This window comes from Bos taurus, chromosome 16, assembly GCF_002263795.3.
Source record: "Bos taurus isolate L1 Dominette 01449 registration number 42190680 breed Hereford chromosome 16, ARS-UCD2.0, whole genome shotgun sequence".
Taxonomy (NCBI): Eukaryota; Metazoa; Chordata; class Mammalia; order Artiodactyla; family Bovidae; genus Bos; species Bos taurus.
Window position 1 is genome coordinate 27,483,506 of NC_037343.1, and position 19,919 is coordinate 27,503,424.

At 39.3% G+C, this 19,919-nt stretch overlaps 1 protein-coding gene across 9 annotated transcripts in view; it reads right to left on the reverse strand.

Moving 5' to 3' along the window:
• The window catches only part of NVL (nuclear VCP like), a 180,067-nt gene extending 161,012 nt beyond the window's left edge, over positions 1-19,055 (reverse strand). For 6 of the 9 annotated variants that reach the window (XM_059875668.1, XM_059875667.1, XM_024976689.2 and 3 more), the window contains exons 1-9: positions 18,964-19,055; positions 12,445-12,518; positions 9,889-9,941; positions 9,707-9,806; positions 6,275-6,329; positions 5,444-5,716; positions 2,426-2,558; positions 2,129-2,205; positions 1,435-1,569 (exon numbers count right to left, since the gene is read on the reverse strand). In XM_059875668.1, the coding sequence (XP_059731651.1) occupies positions 1,435-1,569; positions 2,129-2,205; positions 2,426-2,558; positions 5,444-5,716; positions 6,275-6,329; positions 9,707-9,806; positions 9,889-9,941; positions 12,445-12,518; positions 18,964-19,020 (957 nt within the window). In that variant the 5' untranslated portion in view covers positions 19,021-19,055. The other 3 variants (XM_059875671.1, XM_059875672.1, XM_059875670.1) reach the window with 3 other exon arrangements.
• Between the last annotated feature and the right edge of the window lie 864 nt (positions 19,056-19,919).

The window sequence follows — 19,919 nt, forward strand, 5'->3', positions numbered from 1 at the left end:
ATATTAAAAAATGACTAAATTTTCAAAGTTTCACTTACCTACTTTTTCTTTACTCAGTCCCTCTCTCAAAATTACATTTTTTAAATGACCAATTTTCTGAGGAACGTCGTATCTTTTTGTACTGTTCCAATGAAAAACATTACTTAAAAATCTGAAATTTTATCCAAACACATTGACTGGATACTTTCGACTTATTTTTACTTTACAGATATCATAAAACTGTTATTATCTCTTCTGAATAAAGGGTCTTGAATCTTAAGAAATATATTTGCCTTACTTAGAGCTGAGCCAAAACAAATCTGTTATTTATCTGCTGGATATGAAACAGCAGGGAGTTGTGACACAGTCATTTCCCACACACCCTACTGGCATTTCTCCACCAAAGAAACCCAGAGAAATAGCCAGTAACAAGTCAGAGGAGGCAGATTCTTAAAGGAAGAGAAACTACCACTGTCCCACCAATATAACTGGCAACAACCCATCCTAAACCCTATTATTCTTCTGACTATCTTTAAATTTCACTTCCTCAATGATATTCTCTTTAACCCTAATTCTTAACGTGGGTAAAGGCAGCATACCAACAACACACCACATGGCATTCTGCACTGCTTCTGTCTCCCACTCAGTGTAATCGTAACCATGAAGCAACATTTATTCGTGTAAAAGACAGTTTAACGCGTCTCGTGTATTAGATCAAAAAACCCCTTTTGGATAAAAACTGAGTTTCTTGTACTTATCACTATATCTCAATGTCTGGCACGCAATAGTCACACAAAAGATTTATTTAACAAATGAATAAATGAGGCAAATCTATCAATTTCTTCTAGAAAAACAATTTTCTTTCAAAGCACACTATCTATTAACGACTGACAGTGTGCTCCTCTTCAAACTAAACTTACTTGGACATTTTGCATTTTACAGTTTCCAAGAAACCTGATGGGGCTAAAATGAAAATTGCTAACTTTTTATTTTGCCAACTGAGTATCTATTATCACCATTTAAGAAAGGACATTTTTACACTAAAAAGGATAAAAACATGACTCTGGATGCAAATTCTGAATAAATTTGGTTCTATGTAAAATATGATCCTCCAGTTTAATTTTATTGCTCTTGAAAACCACTAGCTTAAATGGAAAGAACAGTGACTAAAAACAAGAACTAAAACAATGGGTAAGAACTAAAACTAAAACAAGAACTATGGGTTAAAAAAATGGGTTGTTTATAAGTATATTATTTGGCTTCCCACCCGACCCTTGCCATATAATTGGATACATTAAAAAAAAAAAAAAAAATCTCACAAAGAGCAGCATGAAAAGAATGAAGGGATCAGTCCTCCTGAAAATACGCCAAGTCTGGCTCAAGTTGACCAATGAGAAAAAATAAAAACAAATAACAACAAAAGAACAAAAGCAAACAAACGTCAGTAAACCTCACCCCAGCAATCGCGTGTGCAAGTAATGTCTTCCCACAGCCTGGTGGTCCATGAAGAAGAACTCCACGTGGGGGTATGACGCCCAGGTGGTGGTACACCTCTGGGTGACGCATGTGTACGAGCATCTTGCAGACCTCCTGTAGGAATAAACAGAACCATGTCCTTCACAGCCCCAAAGGGAATGAACCAATGTGGAATGAAAGGACCTGTTCTTTGGAGCAGCAACATGCAGTAGACAGGTTTTAGACTTACACCTGAGTTTGAATCCTGTTCTGGTAACTGTCATGAGGCATTAGCAATAACCCCTCTGTGAGCTTCCATTTCCAAAGGGTAATAATACCTACCTTGCAGAAAGAATGAATAGTAACTAGCATAGTAACTGAAACAGAGTAAACACAAAAAAACACTAACCATTACAACTGTTAAAGTGCTACTCCTGATAAAGCAAGTATCTTATGCACACTGTAGCTAAAATGGTGAAAAAACCGAAGATATGTTTCTTGTATCCCGCATGACCCTGAAGGGGACAAGTCAGGCTTGCCCTTCTCACTTTCCTGGCCTCCTTTTCTAGACTCAGCTCCTATTAGATACAAAGAGGAAGGCGTTATTTGAATACCTTATTGAATACCTTATTTGAAGGCCTTATTTGATTGGCAATATACCCATTTGAGGTAGAAATTCTAAATCTGAACTAACTTTTAATGTTGTATCATTGCCACCGACGTCTTCGAACTTCACACTGGAGATCTGTAATTCTAGCCCCTTGGCTTTAGCTGGTAAACAAAAAAGGAGGAGGTGAAAAGATTAGTGATTCAGTAGCGACTCAGAACTATACTGAATAATCTTTACATAAACAAAGGTCCATTAGACACTGAAATATTTTCTAGTAAATGTCTCCACACGTAGGAGGTTCCCCAGGCCAAAGAGCTTGGAATCACAATGTCTCGCTCAAAGCAAACACAGCCGCCGCCACCCACAAGACTTCCATCTCACCTCTCTTCTGCAGGACAGCTTCTATTTCCCCATCGACTTCCTGAAGATCTTCTTTCTTCTTTTTGCCTCCTTTGCTGTTTAGCTTGCCTTTTCTTTTTTTGTTACTCTCCAGAAGAGAAGAATCTTTTGAATTCTGCGGAAAAAAAATTAAACGTGTCATGCTTGGAACTACGCCATTTAAAGGGGGGGGGGCAATTACTAAAAAATAAATAAATAAAAATACATTTCAACCCTGGTACTTTCACCCATTAGCTATTCCCAGCATTTTAGCTTAAGGGTGACCTCTGCTGGGGATGTCCTTTTCCACAACCTTAATGCTCAGTTTACTTCCTAAAACCTGAAAAACCTTTCCAGAATCTTCTAGATAGAATTAATCTCTTCTTCACACTCTCAGAACACTGAATTTGCAACTGTGGCAGAGCCTATACAATCTGCTTGTAAATGAGTGGCTCACCTGTCTATGTTATTTCTTCCTCACTGAGTTGTGTGCTTCTGGAGTTCAGATAACAGCATTCATCTTTTATTCCTCACTGAGCCTTTTACGTAGTTGGTACTCACCTGATGTCTAATCAATCACTAAATTAAATATGACTAGAAAGCTGCTCTGACAGCCATATAATTTAACATAAAAGTCGAGCTTTGTCCTTGACCTTGCCAACAATAATAATGTTCTTTAAAGACAAAGTAAATAGATTTGGAAAAGGCCTATTAATAATTCAAAAGCAGAGGGGAGAGGCTTCGCCAAATCAAAGAGCTTGGTGCTTGAAAACCACTTAGAATGGCATCACCCGACAGAAACATAATACCACCCACACATGAGATTTTAAATATTCTAGTTGTCATTGTTTAGTTGCTAAGTCATGTCTGACTCTTTTATGACCCTGTGGGCTATAGCCCACCAGGCTCCTCTGTCCATGGGATTTCCTAGGCAAGAATACTGGAGTGTGTTGTCATTTCCTACTCCAGGGGATCTTTCCGACCAAGGGACTGAACACATGTCCCCTGAACTGGAAGACATATTCTTAACCACTGCACCACCAGGGAAGCCCAAATATTCTAGCAGCCACATTTAAAAAGGGAAAAAATAAGTGGAAGTATTTTTTAAGAAAATAATAATCTATTTTATTTAACCAAATATATTCAAAACAGTATCAACATATAGTCAGTTTAAGAATTATTAATAAAATGTTTTACATTGTTTTTACAATAAGCTGTCAAAGTCCAGTGGATACTTTATATCTACTGCACATCTTAATTCAGACAAAAAATTTTCAGGAGAAATACTTGATGTGTTTATATTTTATAAAATCTATAGCTGAAAAAGTATATTCACATACCCAAGTTATTTAAAATATACGCAGAAGTTTCCTAATAACTAAACTGACTGATAGTTTTTACATTTAAATTAAAAATTCAATTCCTCATTAGCACTAGCTCCATTTCAACAGCTCAAAAGACACAGGCAGCTAACATTTCCCATACCAGACAGCGAGACCCAGAGCCCAAGCAGCCACTCTACTGGGAGACAGATTACCTGAAACCCCCTCTCTGCCAGGCATTAAAAGAATCAAGTAAGAATGATGTCCGATGTGCTCACTCTGTAACAGTCCATCAAGCTTTACTTTTTTTATATATGGTATATTCCAATTTAAAAAGATTAAAAAAAGGGACTTCCGTGGTCATTCAGTGGCTGAGACTCCTTGCTCCCAACAAAGGAGGCTTGGGTTTGATCCCTGATCAGAAAACTAGATCCCACATGCCACAGCTAAGAATTTGCATGCTGCAACTAAGACCCAGAGCAGCTAAATAAATATTTTTTTAATTAATTAAAAGAAAATTATTTTAAGTATCTATTTATTTTATCCATTTTCATAGTATATCTATTTATGTTGGATCCCTCAAAGTATCATCCTAAACTGAAAATAAACCACACAGATATTTTAGCAGCTACCCTCCCTTCTGTCTACAATCATCAATTTTCTGTGATGCACACCAGAGGTAGTTACTCCTTAACTTTCACTAATAAAAACAACTCGGGAAGTTTATCAGGCACTAATTCACAAACTAACAACTTCACGCTAGACATATTTTAGCCAGGGACACATTATTAAACAAAGCCCCTCCTCTCTTGGAGTTGCCATTCTTATACAACAACCCAAAAACAATTATACAAACAGTCATTTTAAATACTTAAAATATAGTGATTTTTTTAATTACTTGAAAAAAGTAGGGTTAGGAAACAGAATATCCAACGATGCGCTATTTTACATGTCTGGGAAGGCCTCCGGGAAGATCGCAAGTGAAACAAGATGTGAAGAAATGATGGTGGGACTTCCCTGGTGGTCCAGTAGTGAAGACTCCGAACTCCCAACAAAGGGGCACAGTTTGATTGATCCCTGGTGGGGGAACTAAGATCCCACATGCTGCACGGTGCAGCCAAGAATAAGAATCAATATAAAAATTAAAAGAAGAAATGAGAGAGTAAGCCACAGGAATCTCGGGAAAGATGTTCCAAACAGAAAGTACAAGTGTGACTGTCCCAAATGAGAGAAGGGTCAGCATATTCAGAAACAGCAAGAAGCCCAGTTGTGGCTGAGGCCAAACTTAGGAGGTGGGAGAGGAGGGGAGCAGGAGATAAGATTAAACAGACAGCACAGAGCCAAGTCAGGCAGGGCTGCCAACTGCAAGATCTCTGACTGAAGACTGAATGAAGCCACTGGAGGATTTTTAATAAAAGGACAATCATCAGACTTAACTCGTAAAAAAATGATCTCTGTGTGTAGAATAAACTAGGGGATCAAACACAGAAGCAATTGAAGGTTATTTCAAAAGTTAAGGGAAGAAAGAGTAGAAGCTTGGACCAACATGAAAATGATGACCATAGTGGGAAGTGAGCAAATTCTATCTCAAGTTTGTAAGCCTTTTATAAAACACAAGAATCTACATGGTGTTACATTCAATGAAAAGGGTGTAATGTATTCCAACTACAAGAGGCTAAAATGCCAGCATAAAAAATACCTCTGTCTCAGAGATCGGCTTCTTATCATTACACTTCTCATCTGATAGATCCGAGAAAAAACTGTCCTTCTTTCTACCCGGGGTTTTGTCAATAAACCATCCTCCTTCAGAACCTTCAGCAGGGGCCTTTGAAGGAATGGAGCCTGTTCTGGAAGTTATCCGTGGTGGTGAAGTAATGGATTCTTTTTGTTCCATCTCAGGAGTACTTGAAACAGAATCCAGATTTCCTTTCCGATACAAGGAGAGCAGTGAACTGTTCATATGATTTGCTGACTGGTGGAAACATGATTTTAGCATAAATTACTCAATAGGCACTCATGAAAATTTGATTACATGTATTAAGTTTTCTATATTTTCTTCTCAATACCTTTTCCCAAAACAATTACAGTCAGAAAATACATGTGCTCACAATACAATACTTCACAAACATTTACTATTCAAAAAGATGAACCCCCTCCATTCCAGGTTAATGTACAAATTTATACTTGGCAAATAAAACCAAATAAGAAAGGTTGTTTCTAAAACATCGAAGTATGAAAATGAGCTGGTAGGCAATTATTATCCTATCAATTCAACTAGATCAAATATAACGATATCATCATGACTTTTCTGGCCATTCTCTTCCCTTCTTTTTCCCTGTGTAACAGGCTATACACACAAATACTGGAAGGATGGCCAATCCATGAGTTCAATGCTCCACACAGAAATATTCAATTATTTACTAATGAAGATGTTCAAAGTCTCTAACTCTATTCCTTACTGGTCTTTTCTGAGGAGGATTCAAAATGATTTTCTAAAAATCAAAGTTGGTTCATTAAATATCTGGCTTACCTGTGGGTCTGGGTAATCTTCCATACTTGAATCATCAGAATAGCTTTCAGTATACCTCAGTAAAAAGAAGAAAAGAAATGTAAATGATTTTCTCCCACATCCTAAAAAAAAATACTACTCAAAACAAGAAAATAAACTGAGGCAAAATACTATGGTGGTAAAGAATCCAGGCTTTGGAATCAGAGAAGTGTGGATTCAAAATACAGCTTAAAAAAAAAATTCATCTTCACCAGATACTAGCTTTGTAATCTGAGCCTCAGCTTCCTTATCTATAAAATGGAGATTATAAATGATGTCTATCTCACTGGCTTATCGGATTTCCAGATGGCACAGTGGTAAAGAATCTGCCTGCCAATGCAGGACGTACAAGAGACACAGGTTTGACTCCTGGCTTGGGAAGATCCCCTGGAGGAGGGCATGGCAACCCATTCCAGTATTCTTGCCTGGGAAATCCCATGGACAGAGGAGCCTGGCGGGCTACAGTCCATGGGGTTGCAAAGAGTCAGACATGACTGAGCACGCACACACTGGCTTATCAGAGGATTAAATAAAAGCTTTAAAAAAATTGTTTTGCCCTACAATTCATGCTCTACAAAATTATCAAGAGTTAAATGAAATACCACAGATACAAGAAAAAAGTATAAGTAATTATTCTACATACTCTTGTGACAGAGGTCTAAGTGTATTAGCATAAATCATAAAAGAACAGATTGAAAGATATGACTAGGTAAAGATGTATAATTTTTCAATTAAAAGTCACTATAAACAAAAATAAAATGCAAATGGCAAACTGTGACAAGCATTTGTAACACATATAAAAAGAGATATTATTTTACACAAAGAGCTCTGACAATAAGGAAAGTCCAAATAGATCTCAAATGAAAAACAAAATCCATAAATAAGCAATTCACAAAGGAAACACAAAATTAGTTATCAAAATATTACGAGTGAAAATAACACAATCAACTTTTTGCCTATAAAACTGGCAAAGATTAAATAACAAATATAACTAGAACTGCAAGCATGTTGAGAAATGCACTCTTTATACAAAACTGTTGGGAATATAAACCAAAGGCAACTTTTTTGGATGGCAACTGCATATGTACCAGAAATTTCAAAAATATAAATCTTTTTGATCCTAGAAATACCGCTTCAGGACTTCAACATAAAAAAGAAATCTGTACAAAGATATATATATTAAAGGATTATTTATTACATATACAATAGTGCAAAAATGGTAACAATTATAAGCCCACAAATGTGAAACTAATTATAAGAACTATGGTAAAGCCAAATAAAAAAAGAGCAGCTATAAAGAACAAAAAGGAGTTATCATCCATAGATCCTACAGTTATTAAAAGGAAAACAAAAGAGTATCTGGAAAAGTTTTATGTCAATAAATGCCACAAATTTTCAATGCCAAAATGCCAAAATAGGTGAAATGAACAAATTTTTTTAAAAGTACAATTTACCAATGCTGATGTAAGGGAAAAAAAGGGGGACGAGACCTATGTCTACCAAAATTAAATGTTATCAAACTCCTATCCACAAAAAAGACTCCAGGCCCAGATGAATCCTGGATGAATTCTACGAAATTTTCCAGAACAAAATAACAGTAACATTATACAAACATAAACTAGAGACCAAAAAACCCACACGCTTTCCAACTAATATTATAAGACCACTATAACAAAAGTCTGAAGAGGTTAGATAAGTATTCTGCTAGAACTCATACCAAAACCTAACAAAGAGGAAAAAAAAGAAAGAAAAAATTCAGATCAATGTGAAAACAGATGTAAACATCTACAGAAAAAGATTAGCAAATAGAGTTTTAAAATATATTACAAAGATAATGTTTTAGGACCAAGTAGGGTTTGTGGCAGGAATGCAAGATTGGTTTACCACTCAAAAATCAATAAAATTCACCAGATTCATAGAATAAAGGGAAAAAGCCAATAATAAAACCCTTAAATATCCACATAAAAAGCATTTGACGAATGTTATACCTATTCACGATGAAAACTTTCAGCAAACTAGGAATATTAGGAAGCTTTCTCAATCTGATAAAGAACACCTTTTAAAAAAACCTACAGCTAACATACATTTTGTTACTTAGTCACAAAGTCGTGTTCAACTCTTTGCAACTCGGTGGACAGTAGCCCACCAGGCTCCTCTGTCCTTGGGATTCCCCAGGCAACAATACTGGAGTGGGTTGCCATTTCCTTTACAGGCTATCTAAAGTTAAAGCCTGATCATACCAAATGTTGGTAATATGTAGAACTCTCACATGGTAACAGAGGAACTCTCACATACTGCTGATGCAAAGGTAAAATGATACAAACATTCTGAAAAAGAGTCTGGCAGTCTCAGTTACCATATGACTCAGCTATTCCGGTTCCAGTATTAAGAAATGAAAACACTCTCCACAAAAATGCCAGTACATAAGTGATCATAGTAGCTTTATTTGTAAAAACCAAAAAACGAAAACAATCCAAAACTAATATGTAAGCAGATTAAAAAAAATAGTGGTATATACATACATACATACATACATACAGGGCAATAAAAAGCAATGGAATTTTGATACACACAACACTGATAAATCTCAAACTTATTATCCTGAATGAAAGAATCTAAATTTTTAAAGTATTAATGCATACTCTGCAATTCCATATATACAAAATTCTAGAAAATATAAATATATAGTGACAGAAAGTAAATCAAAGGCTACCTCAGAATAGGAATGGAAGGAAAAATAAACTGCAAATGGGTGCAGGAAAATTTGTGAAGTTGATGGATATGCTTAGTATCTTGCTTAGGGTAATGGTTTAATGAGTATATAGATATGTCAAAAATCAATACACTGTACATTTTTAAAAATGTACCACTAATTGTACGTCAATTATACTGCAATACAGTCATAAAAGTGTCAACAATATTACTTCTTAAACAAAAAATTAATTGACACCTTTTTACATACCTGGCATTGTATTAGGACAGAGAAAAACAAAGCTAACGAGAAAGTTCTGTAAGTAACACAAATAATCTCATATACCAGATGACAGAAACACTATACTAAATTACCTTTGAGTTAAGGAAAAGCTGAGAAAGGAGTCCAAAAAGGCTTGAAAGGCAAGAAAATAACCTTTTGAAGGCTGACTCTTGAAGGCTGAGTGAAAGTTCATGAAGGGGAAATGAACACTCCAGCTACAGAAAACCACCCACACAAAGGCACAAAGAAAGAATCTAACCTCTCTGAGAAACAGCGAGTATTCCGCATGTCTGAAATAAGTCTGGAGAGGTTAGGTAAGTATTCTGCAGGAACTTATCAGCAATGAAGAGCCAAGTTATCCTGTTTGGAAGTTTTACAAGTAGGAATGTAACATGATCAGGTTCAAGTTTTAGAAAAACCCTCCACTCCATAATCCTTACTCATTATCCTCTTCACCGTGTCTTGCTCTTTTGGCCAGATGTTCATCTTCTAATTCTGCTAGATCCTTATGTTCTTTCTCACTACTAATTATGCTAAAAACTGAAACAAAAAGAAAAATGCCATGAGCTGAAACAATTCTATGACTTCATTAATAATTCGGCTCTAACACTAAAAGACTTACCTTTTTCCACCTGAATCCTAAAGGCATTTCTTTTCCTTCGACCATAGTCTATACTGAAAAACATAACAAGAAGTTTAGTACCAGGGTCTCCACCAATATTTTCCCATTAAGCTCAATCTAAATTGAGAACTTAACCTTACATGTATATATAATTATGTCACTATACTTACATTAACCATAAGCCTATTTTCAAACAAATTCTATGTTTACATTTTTACTACTCTAATTTTCCTTGACTAGAAATAGGGTTATAGCCGCAGCAAAGTTGCCACCTTGTACTGAAGAAGACAGAGGAGGGATGAAATGAAGGCAGGCTACTGGATTTCTTGGATCCCACAAGACAAGCCAAAAGAACAATGCAGCTGTGAACATGTGTTACCTTTCAAAAAAACGGAAAGGCGGCTCCAAGGGAAGCTCCAAGTTGGCAGGGCTGCCACTCACACCATGCACCCAGGGCGCACAGGCCCAGACAGAGGCACTGTCTCTCGCTTGGTCCCAAAGAGCAGGGCAGTCATTCTATTGAGTCCAGAGGACAGAGCACTGAGCCAAAAACAATTACTCTTAAAGTCTAGTGAATCTGCCTTGCCAGGTTTTGGACTTGCTTAAGACCAGGACACCTTTCCTCTTCCCAATTTCTCCTTTTGGAATGAGAATGTTTATCCTATGCCTATCCCATCATATTTAGGAAACAGGTTAAGTTGTTGTCTGACTTCACAAGTTCACAGCCGGACAGGAATTCTACCTCAGGAGGAACTATACCTCGGGTCACACTCATGCATGCATGTTAGTCACTCAGTCGTGTCCAACTCTTTGTGACCCCATGGACTGTAACCCACCAGGTTCCTCTGTCCATGGAATTCTCCAGGCAAGAATACTGGAGTGAGTTGCCATCTCCTTCTCCAAGTCACACTTGTACTTGAGTTAAATGATATTCAGATGAGATTTTGGATTCAGAGTTGATGCTGAAATTGGTTAAGAACTTCTGGGGTGGCTGGGATGGACAGAGTATATTTGCAAACAATGAAGGCATGAATTTGGGGGGCAAAAGGGCAGTGTTAGGAGCTTAACTGTGTCCCTCTAAAATTCATAATGTTTAAGTCCTAATCCTCAGTATCTCAGGATATACCTGTTTTTGGAGATATGGCTTTAAAGAGGCAACTAAAGGGAGGGAGGGAGGAGAGGCGTTCAGGATGGGAGGGATACATGCATACCTGTGGTGGATTCATGCTGATGTATGGCAAAAAACCATCACAATATTGTAAACAAATTATCCTCCAATTAAAATTAATTTAAATAAATAGACACATTAAAAAAAAAAAGATGTAACTAAAGGGACTTCCCTGGAGGTCCAGTGGTTAAGACCCTGCACTGCCAATGCCGGGGGCATAGGTTCGATCCCTGGTCAGGGAATAAGATGCCACATGGCACACAGTATTGGCCAAAAGATAAAAAGAGGTAACTAAGGTAAAATGAAGTCATATGGGTGGGCCCTAATCCAATATGACCAGTGTCTTCTTAAGAATAAGAGATCAGGATACAGATGCACACAGAAGGAAGAGCAAGTAGAGACACAGGGAGAAGATAGCCATCTGCAAGTCAGGAAGAAACCTCAAAAAGAAAGCAATCCTGACAACTCCTAGATCGTGAAGCTGTAGCCTCCACAACATTAAGGAATACAATTTCTGTTGTTTAAGCCACCTAGTCTATGATGCTTTTTGATGGCAGCCTTAGCAAATTAATATACAGACAAAGGGAGAGAAAAAAACAGAGACACCAATACACAAAGCAGGGATAATTAATGAGGAAAGATATCAGAAGACCTGGAACCGAGGCACAAAAGAAGGATTTAATTTGTAGTGCAAAGACTGCAGGAATGACACATTTTTAGATAGTCAGGAAGCTGAAGGAGATCATGCCTGATGGTTTTCATTTTTTAGTGAAGAGAATACTACTACTGACGAGTGAGTAAGATGCTGAAATCTAAGAAGTAGCCATTTTCATTAATAACAAGGGCAGCTCCTTCCATATAACTGGTGCTTGATAAATGCTTATATAAATGAACTGAGTTCTAAACCTGTGGATTGGTGAACTAAAGCTAGCAGCTATAAATATCAACTGGAAATGCAGCTATAAATACCAACTGGAAATTTAGGTAGGATGGAAATTTAAAAAATGGTTGGAAAGGGACTTCCATGGTGGCGCAGTGATAAAGAATCCCCTGCCAATGCAGGTGACATGGGTTTGAACCCTGGCCCAGGAAGATCCCACACGCTGCAGGACAACTAAGCCCATGCGCCTCAACTGCTGAGCCTGTGCTCTAGAGCCCAGGAGCCACAAATACTGAGCCCAAATGCTCTAGAGCATATGCTCTGCAACAAGAGGAGCCTCCACAACGAGAAGCCCAAGTACCATAACTGGAGAGTAGTTCTTGATGGCCACTAGAGGAAAGCCCTCGCAGCACGAAGACCCAGCACAGCCACACAAATAAATAAATAAATCTGTTTTTAAAGAAAGGTAGGAAAGAAAAGCAAAAATTTGGAGACTACATTTCTTTACCTGTACATTCTTTGTAAATCACATGCTAAGATTCCAGTGTCCACATATTTGCCGCATCTGTTACTGGTGAGGTACTGAAACAGAAAACATGACAAATACAGCACAGTAGTTCACACTCAGTGACTGTAATCAATGACTAAGCAACTGAGCTATTCGAACATGTTATACTTTAATGCAAACTCATTAATAAAGCATGCTAGAAACATAAACAAAAATCACCAGACAATTGCCAAGTCAGAATAAAAGAATTTAATTAACATTATTAATCACTATGAAATGCAATAACAATAACCAGAATGGCTATAAGGCAGTAGGTGAGAGCTTATTATATCCCAGATTCCCAGACATACCACAACAAAGCACTGAACTCGTAAGAGCACTAAGGGATATTTTAAATTTGAAGGAACACAGTATTTGATCTGTCCATCTGCAGGAACTACATATGACCCTCAAACAACATGGGTTTGAACTGCACTAGTCCACTTACAGCAGATTTTTTCGATAAATACATTTTACAGTACTACATGATCCAGGGCTGGTTGAATATGCCAATATAGAACCACAAATATAAAAAGCCAACTGTAGCTATACACAGATTTTCAAATGAATGGGGCTGGGGGGAGAAGGGAATGTTGGCATCCCAACCCTCATATTGTTCAAGGGTCAATTGTACTAGCCTGAGACAATTCATGGTTTCAATATTAAATCACCTTCTAACGATGTCACATCTTTGCAAAACTGGGTTTCCAGCGTTTCTTGTAATAAAAATCAAGGTGGAACAGGAAATGAATAGCAGTGTCAATCTGATCTCAAAGTATGAGAAGTTGTGCAGTGCCCAAAAGGCATACAAATTTCACCAGTAAATAACTGTGGTTATTTAAGAATGAAATATTGGGTCAGCCAAAGTAAAAAACCTGAATGGACTTTTTGGCCAACCCAATACAAACATACTGGGGCCTGGGCTTCCCCGGTGGTTCAGCTGGTAAAAGAATTCACCTGCAATGTGGGGGACCTGGGTTTGATCCCTGGGTTGAGAAGACCCCCTGGAGAAGGAAAAGGCTACCCACTCCAGTATTCTGGCCTGGAGAATTTCATGGACTGTATAGTCCACAGGGTCATGAAGAGTCGGACACGACTGAGTGACTTTCACTGACTGACTTTGGGACCTAGAAACAAGAGCCTGGTAAAGCTGCCTGGTAAAGCTGTTCTAGGGGCCTTTTACACATTCTCTTTTAGTGCTCACAATGCTTTGAGGTAGATGTTACTCTCCCCCTATTTTATTTTTTAAAAATTATTTATTTATTGGCTGTGCTAGGTCTTCGTTGCTGCGCAGGCTTCTCACTGCAGTGGCTTCTCTGGCTGCAGAACAGGGGCTATAGGACGCAAAAGCTTCAGTATGTGCAGCTCCAGGCTCTAGAGCACAGCCTCAGTAGTTGTGGTACATGGGCTTAGTTATTCTGGGGCATGTAGGCTCTTCCAGGATCAGGGATGGAACCATGTCTCCTGTATTGGCAGGCAGATTCTTTACCAGTGAGTAACAAGGGAAGCACTCTGCTCTGATTTGAAGCTTTAAAAGCTTACTTACTTGCTTCAGAACAGATCAGATCAGATCATTCGCTCAGTCGTGTCCGACTCTTTGCAACCCCATGAATCACAGCATGCCAGGCCTCCCTGTCCATCACCAACTCCCGGAGTTCACCCAGACTCACGTCCATTGAGTCAGTGATGCCATCCAGCCATCTCATCCTCTGTCGTCCCCTTCTCCTCCTGTCCCCAATCCCTCCCAGCATCAGAGACTTTTCCAATGAGTCACCTCTTCGCATGAGGTGGCCAAAGTACTGGAGTTTCAGCTTTAGCATCATCCTTCCAAAGAAATCCCAGGGCTGATCTCCTTTAGAATGGACTGGTTAGATCCCCTTGCAGTCCAAGGGACTCTCAAGAGTCTTCTCCAACACCACAGTTCAAAAGCATCAATTCTTCGGTGCTCAGCCTTCTCCACAGTCCAACTGTCATATCCATACATGACCACAGGAAAAACCATAGCCTTGACTAGACAAACCTTTGTTGGCAAAGTAATGTCTCTGCTTTTCAATATTGATATTTCAATATTTCAATTTTTCAACCTTTTCTAGGTTGGTCATAACCTTCCTTCCAAGGAGTAAGCGTCTTTTAATTTCATGGCTGCAGTCACCATCTGCAGTGATTTTGGAGCCCCAAAAAATAAAGTCTGACACTGTTTCCCCATCTATTTCCCATGAAGTGATGGGACTGGATGCCATGATCTTCGTTTTCTGAATGCTGAGCTTTAAGCCAACTTTTTCACTCTCCACTTTCACTTTCATCAAGAGGCTTTTTAGTTCCTCTTCACTTTCTGCCATAAGGGTGGTGTCATCTGCATATCTGAGGTTATTGATATTTCTCCTGGCAATCTTGATTCCAGCTTGTGCTTCTTCCAGTCCAGCGTTTCTCATGATGTACTCTGCATATAAGTTAAATAAACAGGGTGACAATATACAGCCTTGACATACTCCTTTTCCTATTTGGAACCAGTCTGTTGTTCCATGTCCAGTTCTAACCGTTGCTTCCTGACCTGCAGACAGGTTTCTCCAGAGGCAGGTCAGGTGGTCTGGTATTCCCATCTCTTTCAGAATTTTCCACAGTTGATTGTGATTGTGATTGTGATTGTGACACTGACCAAAGTCCAAGGCTTTGGTCAATAGAGCAAATATTTTTTTATAGTCAATAAAGCAGAAATAGATGTTTTTCTGGAACTCTCTTGCTTTTTCCATGATCCAGCGGATGTCGGCAATTTGATCTCTGGTTCCTCTGCCTTTTCTAAAACCAGCTTGAACATCAGGCAGTTCACGGTTCACATATTGCTGAAGCCTGGCTTGGAGAATTTTGAGCATTACTTTACTAGCGTGTGAGATGAGTGCAATTGTGCGGTAGTTTGAACATTCTTTGGCATTGCCTTTCTTTGGGATTGGAATGAAAACTGACCTTTTCCAGTCCTGTGGCCACTGCTGAGTTTTCCAAATTTTCTGGCATATTGAGTGCAGCACTTTCACAGCATTATCTTTCAGGATTTGGAATAGCTCAACTGGAATTCTATCACCTCCACTAGCTTTGTTCACAGTGATGCTTTACGATTATACAGTGGAAGTGAGAAATAGATTTAAGGGCCTAGATCTGATAGATAGAGTGCCTGATGAACTATGGAATGAGGTTCGTGACATTGTACAGGAGACAGGGATCAAGACCATCCCCATGGAAAAGAAATGCAAAAAAGCAAAATGGCTGTCTGGGGAGGCCTTACAAATAGCTGTGAAAAGAAGAGAAGCGAAAAGCAAAGGAGAAAAGGAAAGATATAAACATCTGAATGCAGAGTTCCAAAGAATAGCAAGAAGAGATAAGAAAGCCTTCTTTAGCCATCAATGCAAAGAGATAGAGGAAAACAACAGAATGGGAAAGACTAGAGATCTCTTCAAAAAAATCAGAGATACCAAAGGAACATTTCATGCAAAGATGGGCTCGATAAAGGACAGAAATGGTATGGACTTAACAGAAGCAGAAGATATTAAGAAGAGATGGCAAGAATACACAGAAGAACTGTACAAAAAAGATCTTCACGACCCAGATAATCACGATGGTGTGATCACTGACCTAGAGCCAGACGTTCTGGAATGTGAAGTCAAGTGGGCCTTAGAAAGCATCACTTACTTGCTTACCAGCCCGTAGGTTACAGGGCCAGATTTCAAACCTAGAATGTTTAGTGATCAACTCACAAGTTTCAATATTTGCTAATTATCTAGTTTAGGTTCCCCACTTTATACAGCAATTTCTTCTCAAGGATCCCTAATGCATGAGAACTGCCTCTGCATAAATGCCCCCAATGGCAAGAGACTAGGTGTCCAAAGCTGCAGTTTCAGTTAATTGTCCCCTTTTCTGGACTCCTATAGATTGCTGTCATTTACCACAGTCAATCTTGAATTGCACATATATATCTCAAACCCACTTCAAATCAAAAAACAACAGGACTAAAACCACTTTAACCTGCTAAGTTTTAGAGTAATCTGTTATATAGCAATAGATTAATGTGCTAGTTAAAAGGAGGCAAGTGTACTGCTTGAAAGATGTCTAAAATGTATTGCTACATGAAACAAACAAGCAGCAGAAGAAATGCAAATGAGCCTGTGTGATTTAAAGAAAAAATCTATAAGTGCATATATGCATACAAAATTTTAAGACAAGTACAACAGAAACTCTCCATGATTACTCATGCAGAAGTGGAGTGGAGATGAAAAGAATTCTTTCTTCTCATTTTATACCCTCCAGTTCCCTTTTTTTGGAGAAGGAAATGGCAACCCACACCAGTATTCTTGCCTGGAGAATCCCATGGACAGAGGAGCCTGGAGGGCTACAGTCCACGGGGTCGCAAAGAGTCGGACATGACTGAGCAACTTCACTTTCTTTCCCTTTATTTTAAACCATAAGAACCTATTACTCTTATTTTTTAAATTACTATTTATTTGACTGTGCCAGGTCTTAGTTGTGACATACAGTATTCCTGGTTTTCGATGCGGCATGTGGGTTCCAGTTCCCTGACCAGTGTTCAAACCCAGGTTTCCTGCATTGGGAGCATGGAGTCTCAACCACCAGACCACCAGGGAAGTCCCCCTATTACTTTTATAATGAACCAAAGTAAAAAGAGAGGAAAACTGCTAATGTCAAACGCTGCAGAGCAGTCAAGTGTGGCAAAAACTGAGAAGAGGCCACTGGATTTAGCCATTAGGAGTTACTGCTCGGAGATCTGAATAAACTGAAGCAGCAAATTGTGCGAACATTCAGAGAAAGAGCAATAAAGTGAGTAAACTGCAAAAACAGAAGTCCTGTGCCCAGGAAGTTTAAGAAGGTCCATGTGGATAGGACCGTGCAATCAAGGGAGATTACAAAAGGGGAAAAAAGCAATGGACAAAAAGGTAGATGGGGCCAAAATACAAAGGGCTATTTAGGATGGATTTTACTCTAGATGTCTGAAAGTCCACAGAAGGGTTTTGAGTAGGACCCTGGCACACTCCAATCTTCCCTTTAAAATGATCTCCCTGGGTGCTCTTAGTGTAGAACAGACTAAGTAAAACCAGTAACAGTGAGATCAGTTAGGAGGTATTTCAACAGTCTAAAGGGAGTGTGGTTTGAACTAGGATGTTAGAAAGAAAGTGACAGTCTCTAAGTCCTGTCCAACTCTTTGAGATCCCATGGACTGTAGTCCACGGAATTCTCCAGGCCAGAATACTGAAGTGGGTAGCCTCTCCCTTCTCCAGGGGATCTCCCCGACCCAGGAATTGAACCGGGGTCTCCTGCATTGCAGTTGGATTCTTTACCAACTGAGTTATCAGGGAAGCCCAAGTGATTAGGTTTGAAGTATATTTCGAAGGTAAAGCCAAATAGGTCACTGATTAATTGGTTACAGCAAGTCAAGAGTCAGAATGATTCTTAAGGTTCTGGGCCTTAACAAATGGATAGATGGTGCGATGTCATTTACTGAAATAAAACAACACAAAGAAAAGAACAGTTTGGAGATCAATACTCTAAGCTGAAATCCTACAAGATACTCATGAGAAGATGTTGAGTATGCAGCTGGATATATCAATCTGGAACTCAAGATAAAATCAACACTGGATTATAATATAAATTTTGAAGTCATGAATGGATGTATAATATTTAAAGGTACTAGACTGGATGAGATCACCTAGAAGTATGCACAGATAGATAGAATATAAAGAGAAGGTAAGAGCACAGGTGCTCAAGGCACTTCCAACATTTAAAGGTGAAAGGAAGAAACAGATTCAAAAAACTGACGATATAGGAGCTGGAAGGGTAAAAGAAAAACAAGGTGAGAATATAGCTCTTAAAGTGTCCCTCCCTCCTTCTAACTGAGTGCTTAGTAATCTAAATGTCCAAGGCATTTACCACACAATGCATTCCACTGACGATTATGAATACAAAAAAAAAAAAAGGCAGGTAAAGTGCCCGTTATGAAGTAAGATTCAGAGTACTTGTCTTTACTGGTGTCCGAACCTGACTCCAAGTTTCCTAAGAAAGGAAGTTAACGTATTCTTTATGACCCCGAAAGCAATTCTTCCCTACAAGGTTTCGAGGAACATTTCCTTCCCAACTACACAAGACAGGAATTTTAAACTCAAACGCCATCTCCACTCTCTTTACGGATCTGCACAGAGGTCAGGCAGATCCGGGCAGGCCCTCATCAAGCTGCTGCCTCTCAGAGTCTCGGGCTGCGCCTTGAAACTCGGCCGCAAAATGAGGAGGAAGGGGCTTGAACCACCCGCGAAGAAGTGGAGTCGTCAACAGCCCCACGCTGGAATCCAGACTGACGCTGGCGGCAAGTCAGTCCGATCTAGAAACCTCCCCCCTTCTCCCAGCTGCGGCGAGAAAGGGCCTCTGGGGCTCCTGAGCAGCGAACGCGGACCACTCTGAGAGCTGGCCGTGCAGGATACACACCTGGATAACGCGCTGCTTCAGTTTATTATCCACGAACCTCGCGGGCCTGGGCTTCATCGCAGCTGCCTCTACTGTTGCTGCAGGGACTTCACGTGAACCGGGGGCCTCCCCGAGGCTGTCCACGGCGATTGCCGAGCCAGCTGCCCAAGAAAATGCGCCCCACCCGCCCTAGCCCACGCCGTTCCCTTCAAGACTTTTGTACCGCGAGTAAACTGGGAAAAAATCACCAAGAACAAGATGAAGATTTGAGAGAAGAAGGGAGTTTTTCAGAGTCTTATTTTACAGGCTTGTCCAAGAGGCCCTGGAATACAAGGACCCATTTGAACACGCTCAACTTTATTGTTCCCGACTCTGCGGACACGCGCAGGGGCGGGAGCTGGGAGGTTCCTGCGGGGGCGTGGCCACCCACGTCTGTAACAGGTTTCTAGCCTGTCGAGGCGCACAGTTTGCGAATTTAGTTAATCTTGACCCGGAATCTTAAAACCGAAGCTGGGTAATTGTGATGATTAGATCAGGGTAAAAACACACCGCCACCCTCCTGCTTATTTTCGCACACAGTGACCCACGTTAGTGAGTCCCGACAAAGGGGCTTGGTGTCCAAAAAAAAAAAAAAATTAGCTTAACCAGAAAACTAAACCATCTGTTACATTTGGGAATCGCTTGGTCTTACGGTATTTTCGGCAGATAATTCCTTGAGCACATCCACTGGCAGACTCCATCTTGGGCTAGAAACTGCCCGGGATTTTCTTAACTATGTATTTGCCCGCAAAGAAGTTTATCTTGCATCTCAGAAGATACAAATAAAGAATCAATTTTCAAAAAATTTACTGTCTTTAGTTTCTACCTGTTTGTTTGTTTCAATTGTGTTCTCAATATTCTTATTTGAGGTCTTACTTGGCTTATGAGACTATTAAGTGCAGCCTATATGTCAGAAAATTTGGAAATCTCAGCAGTGG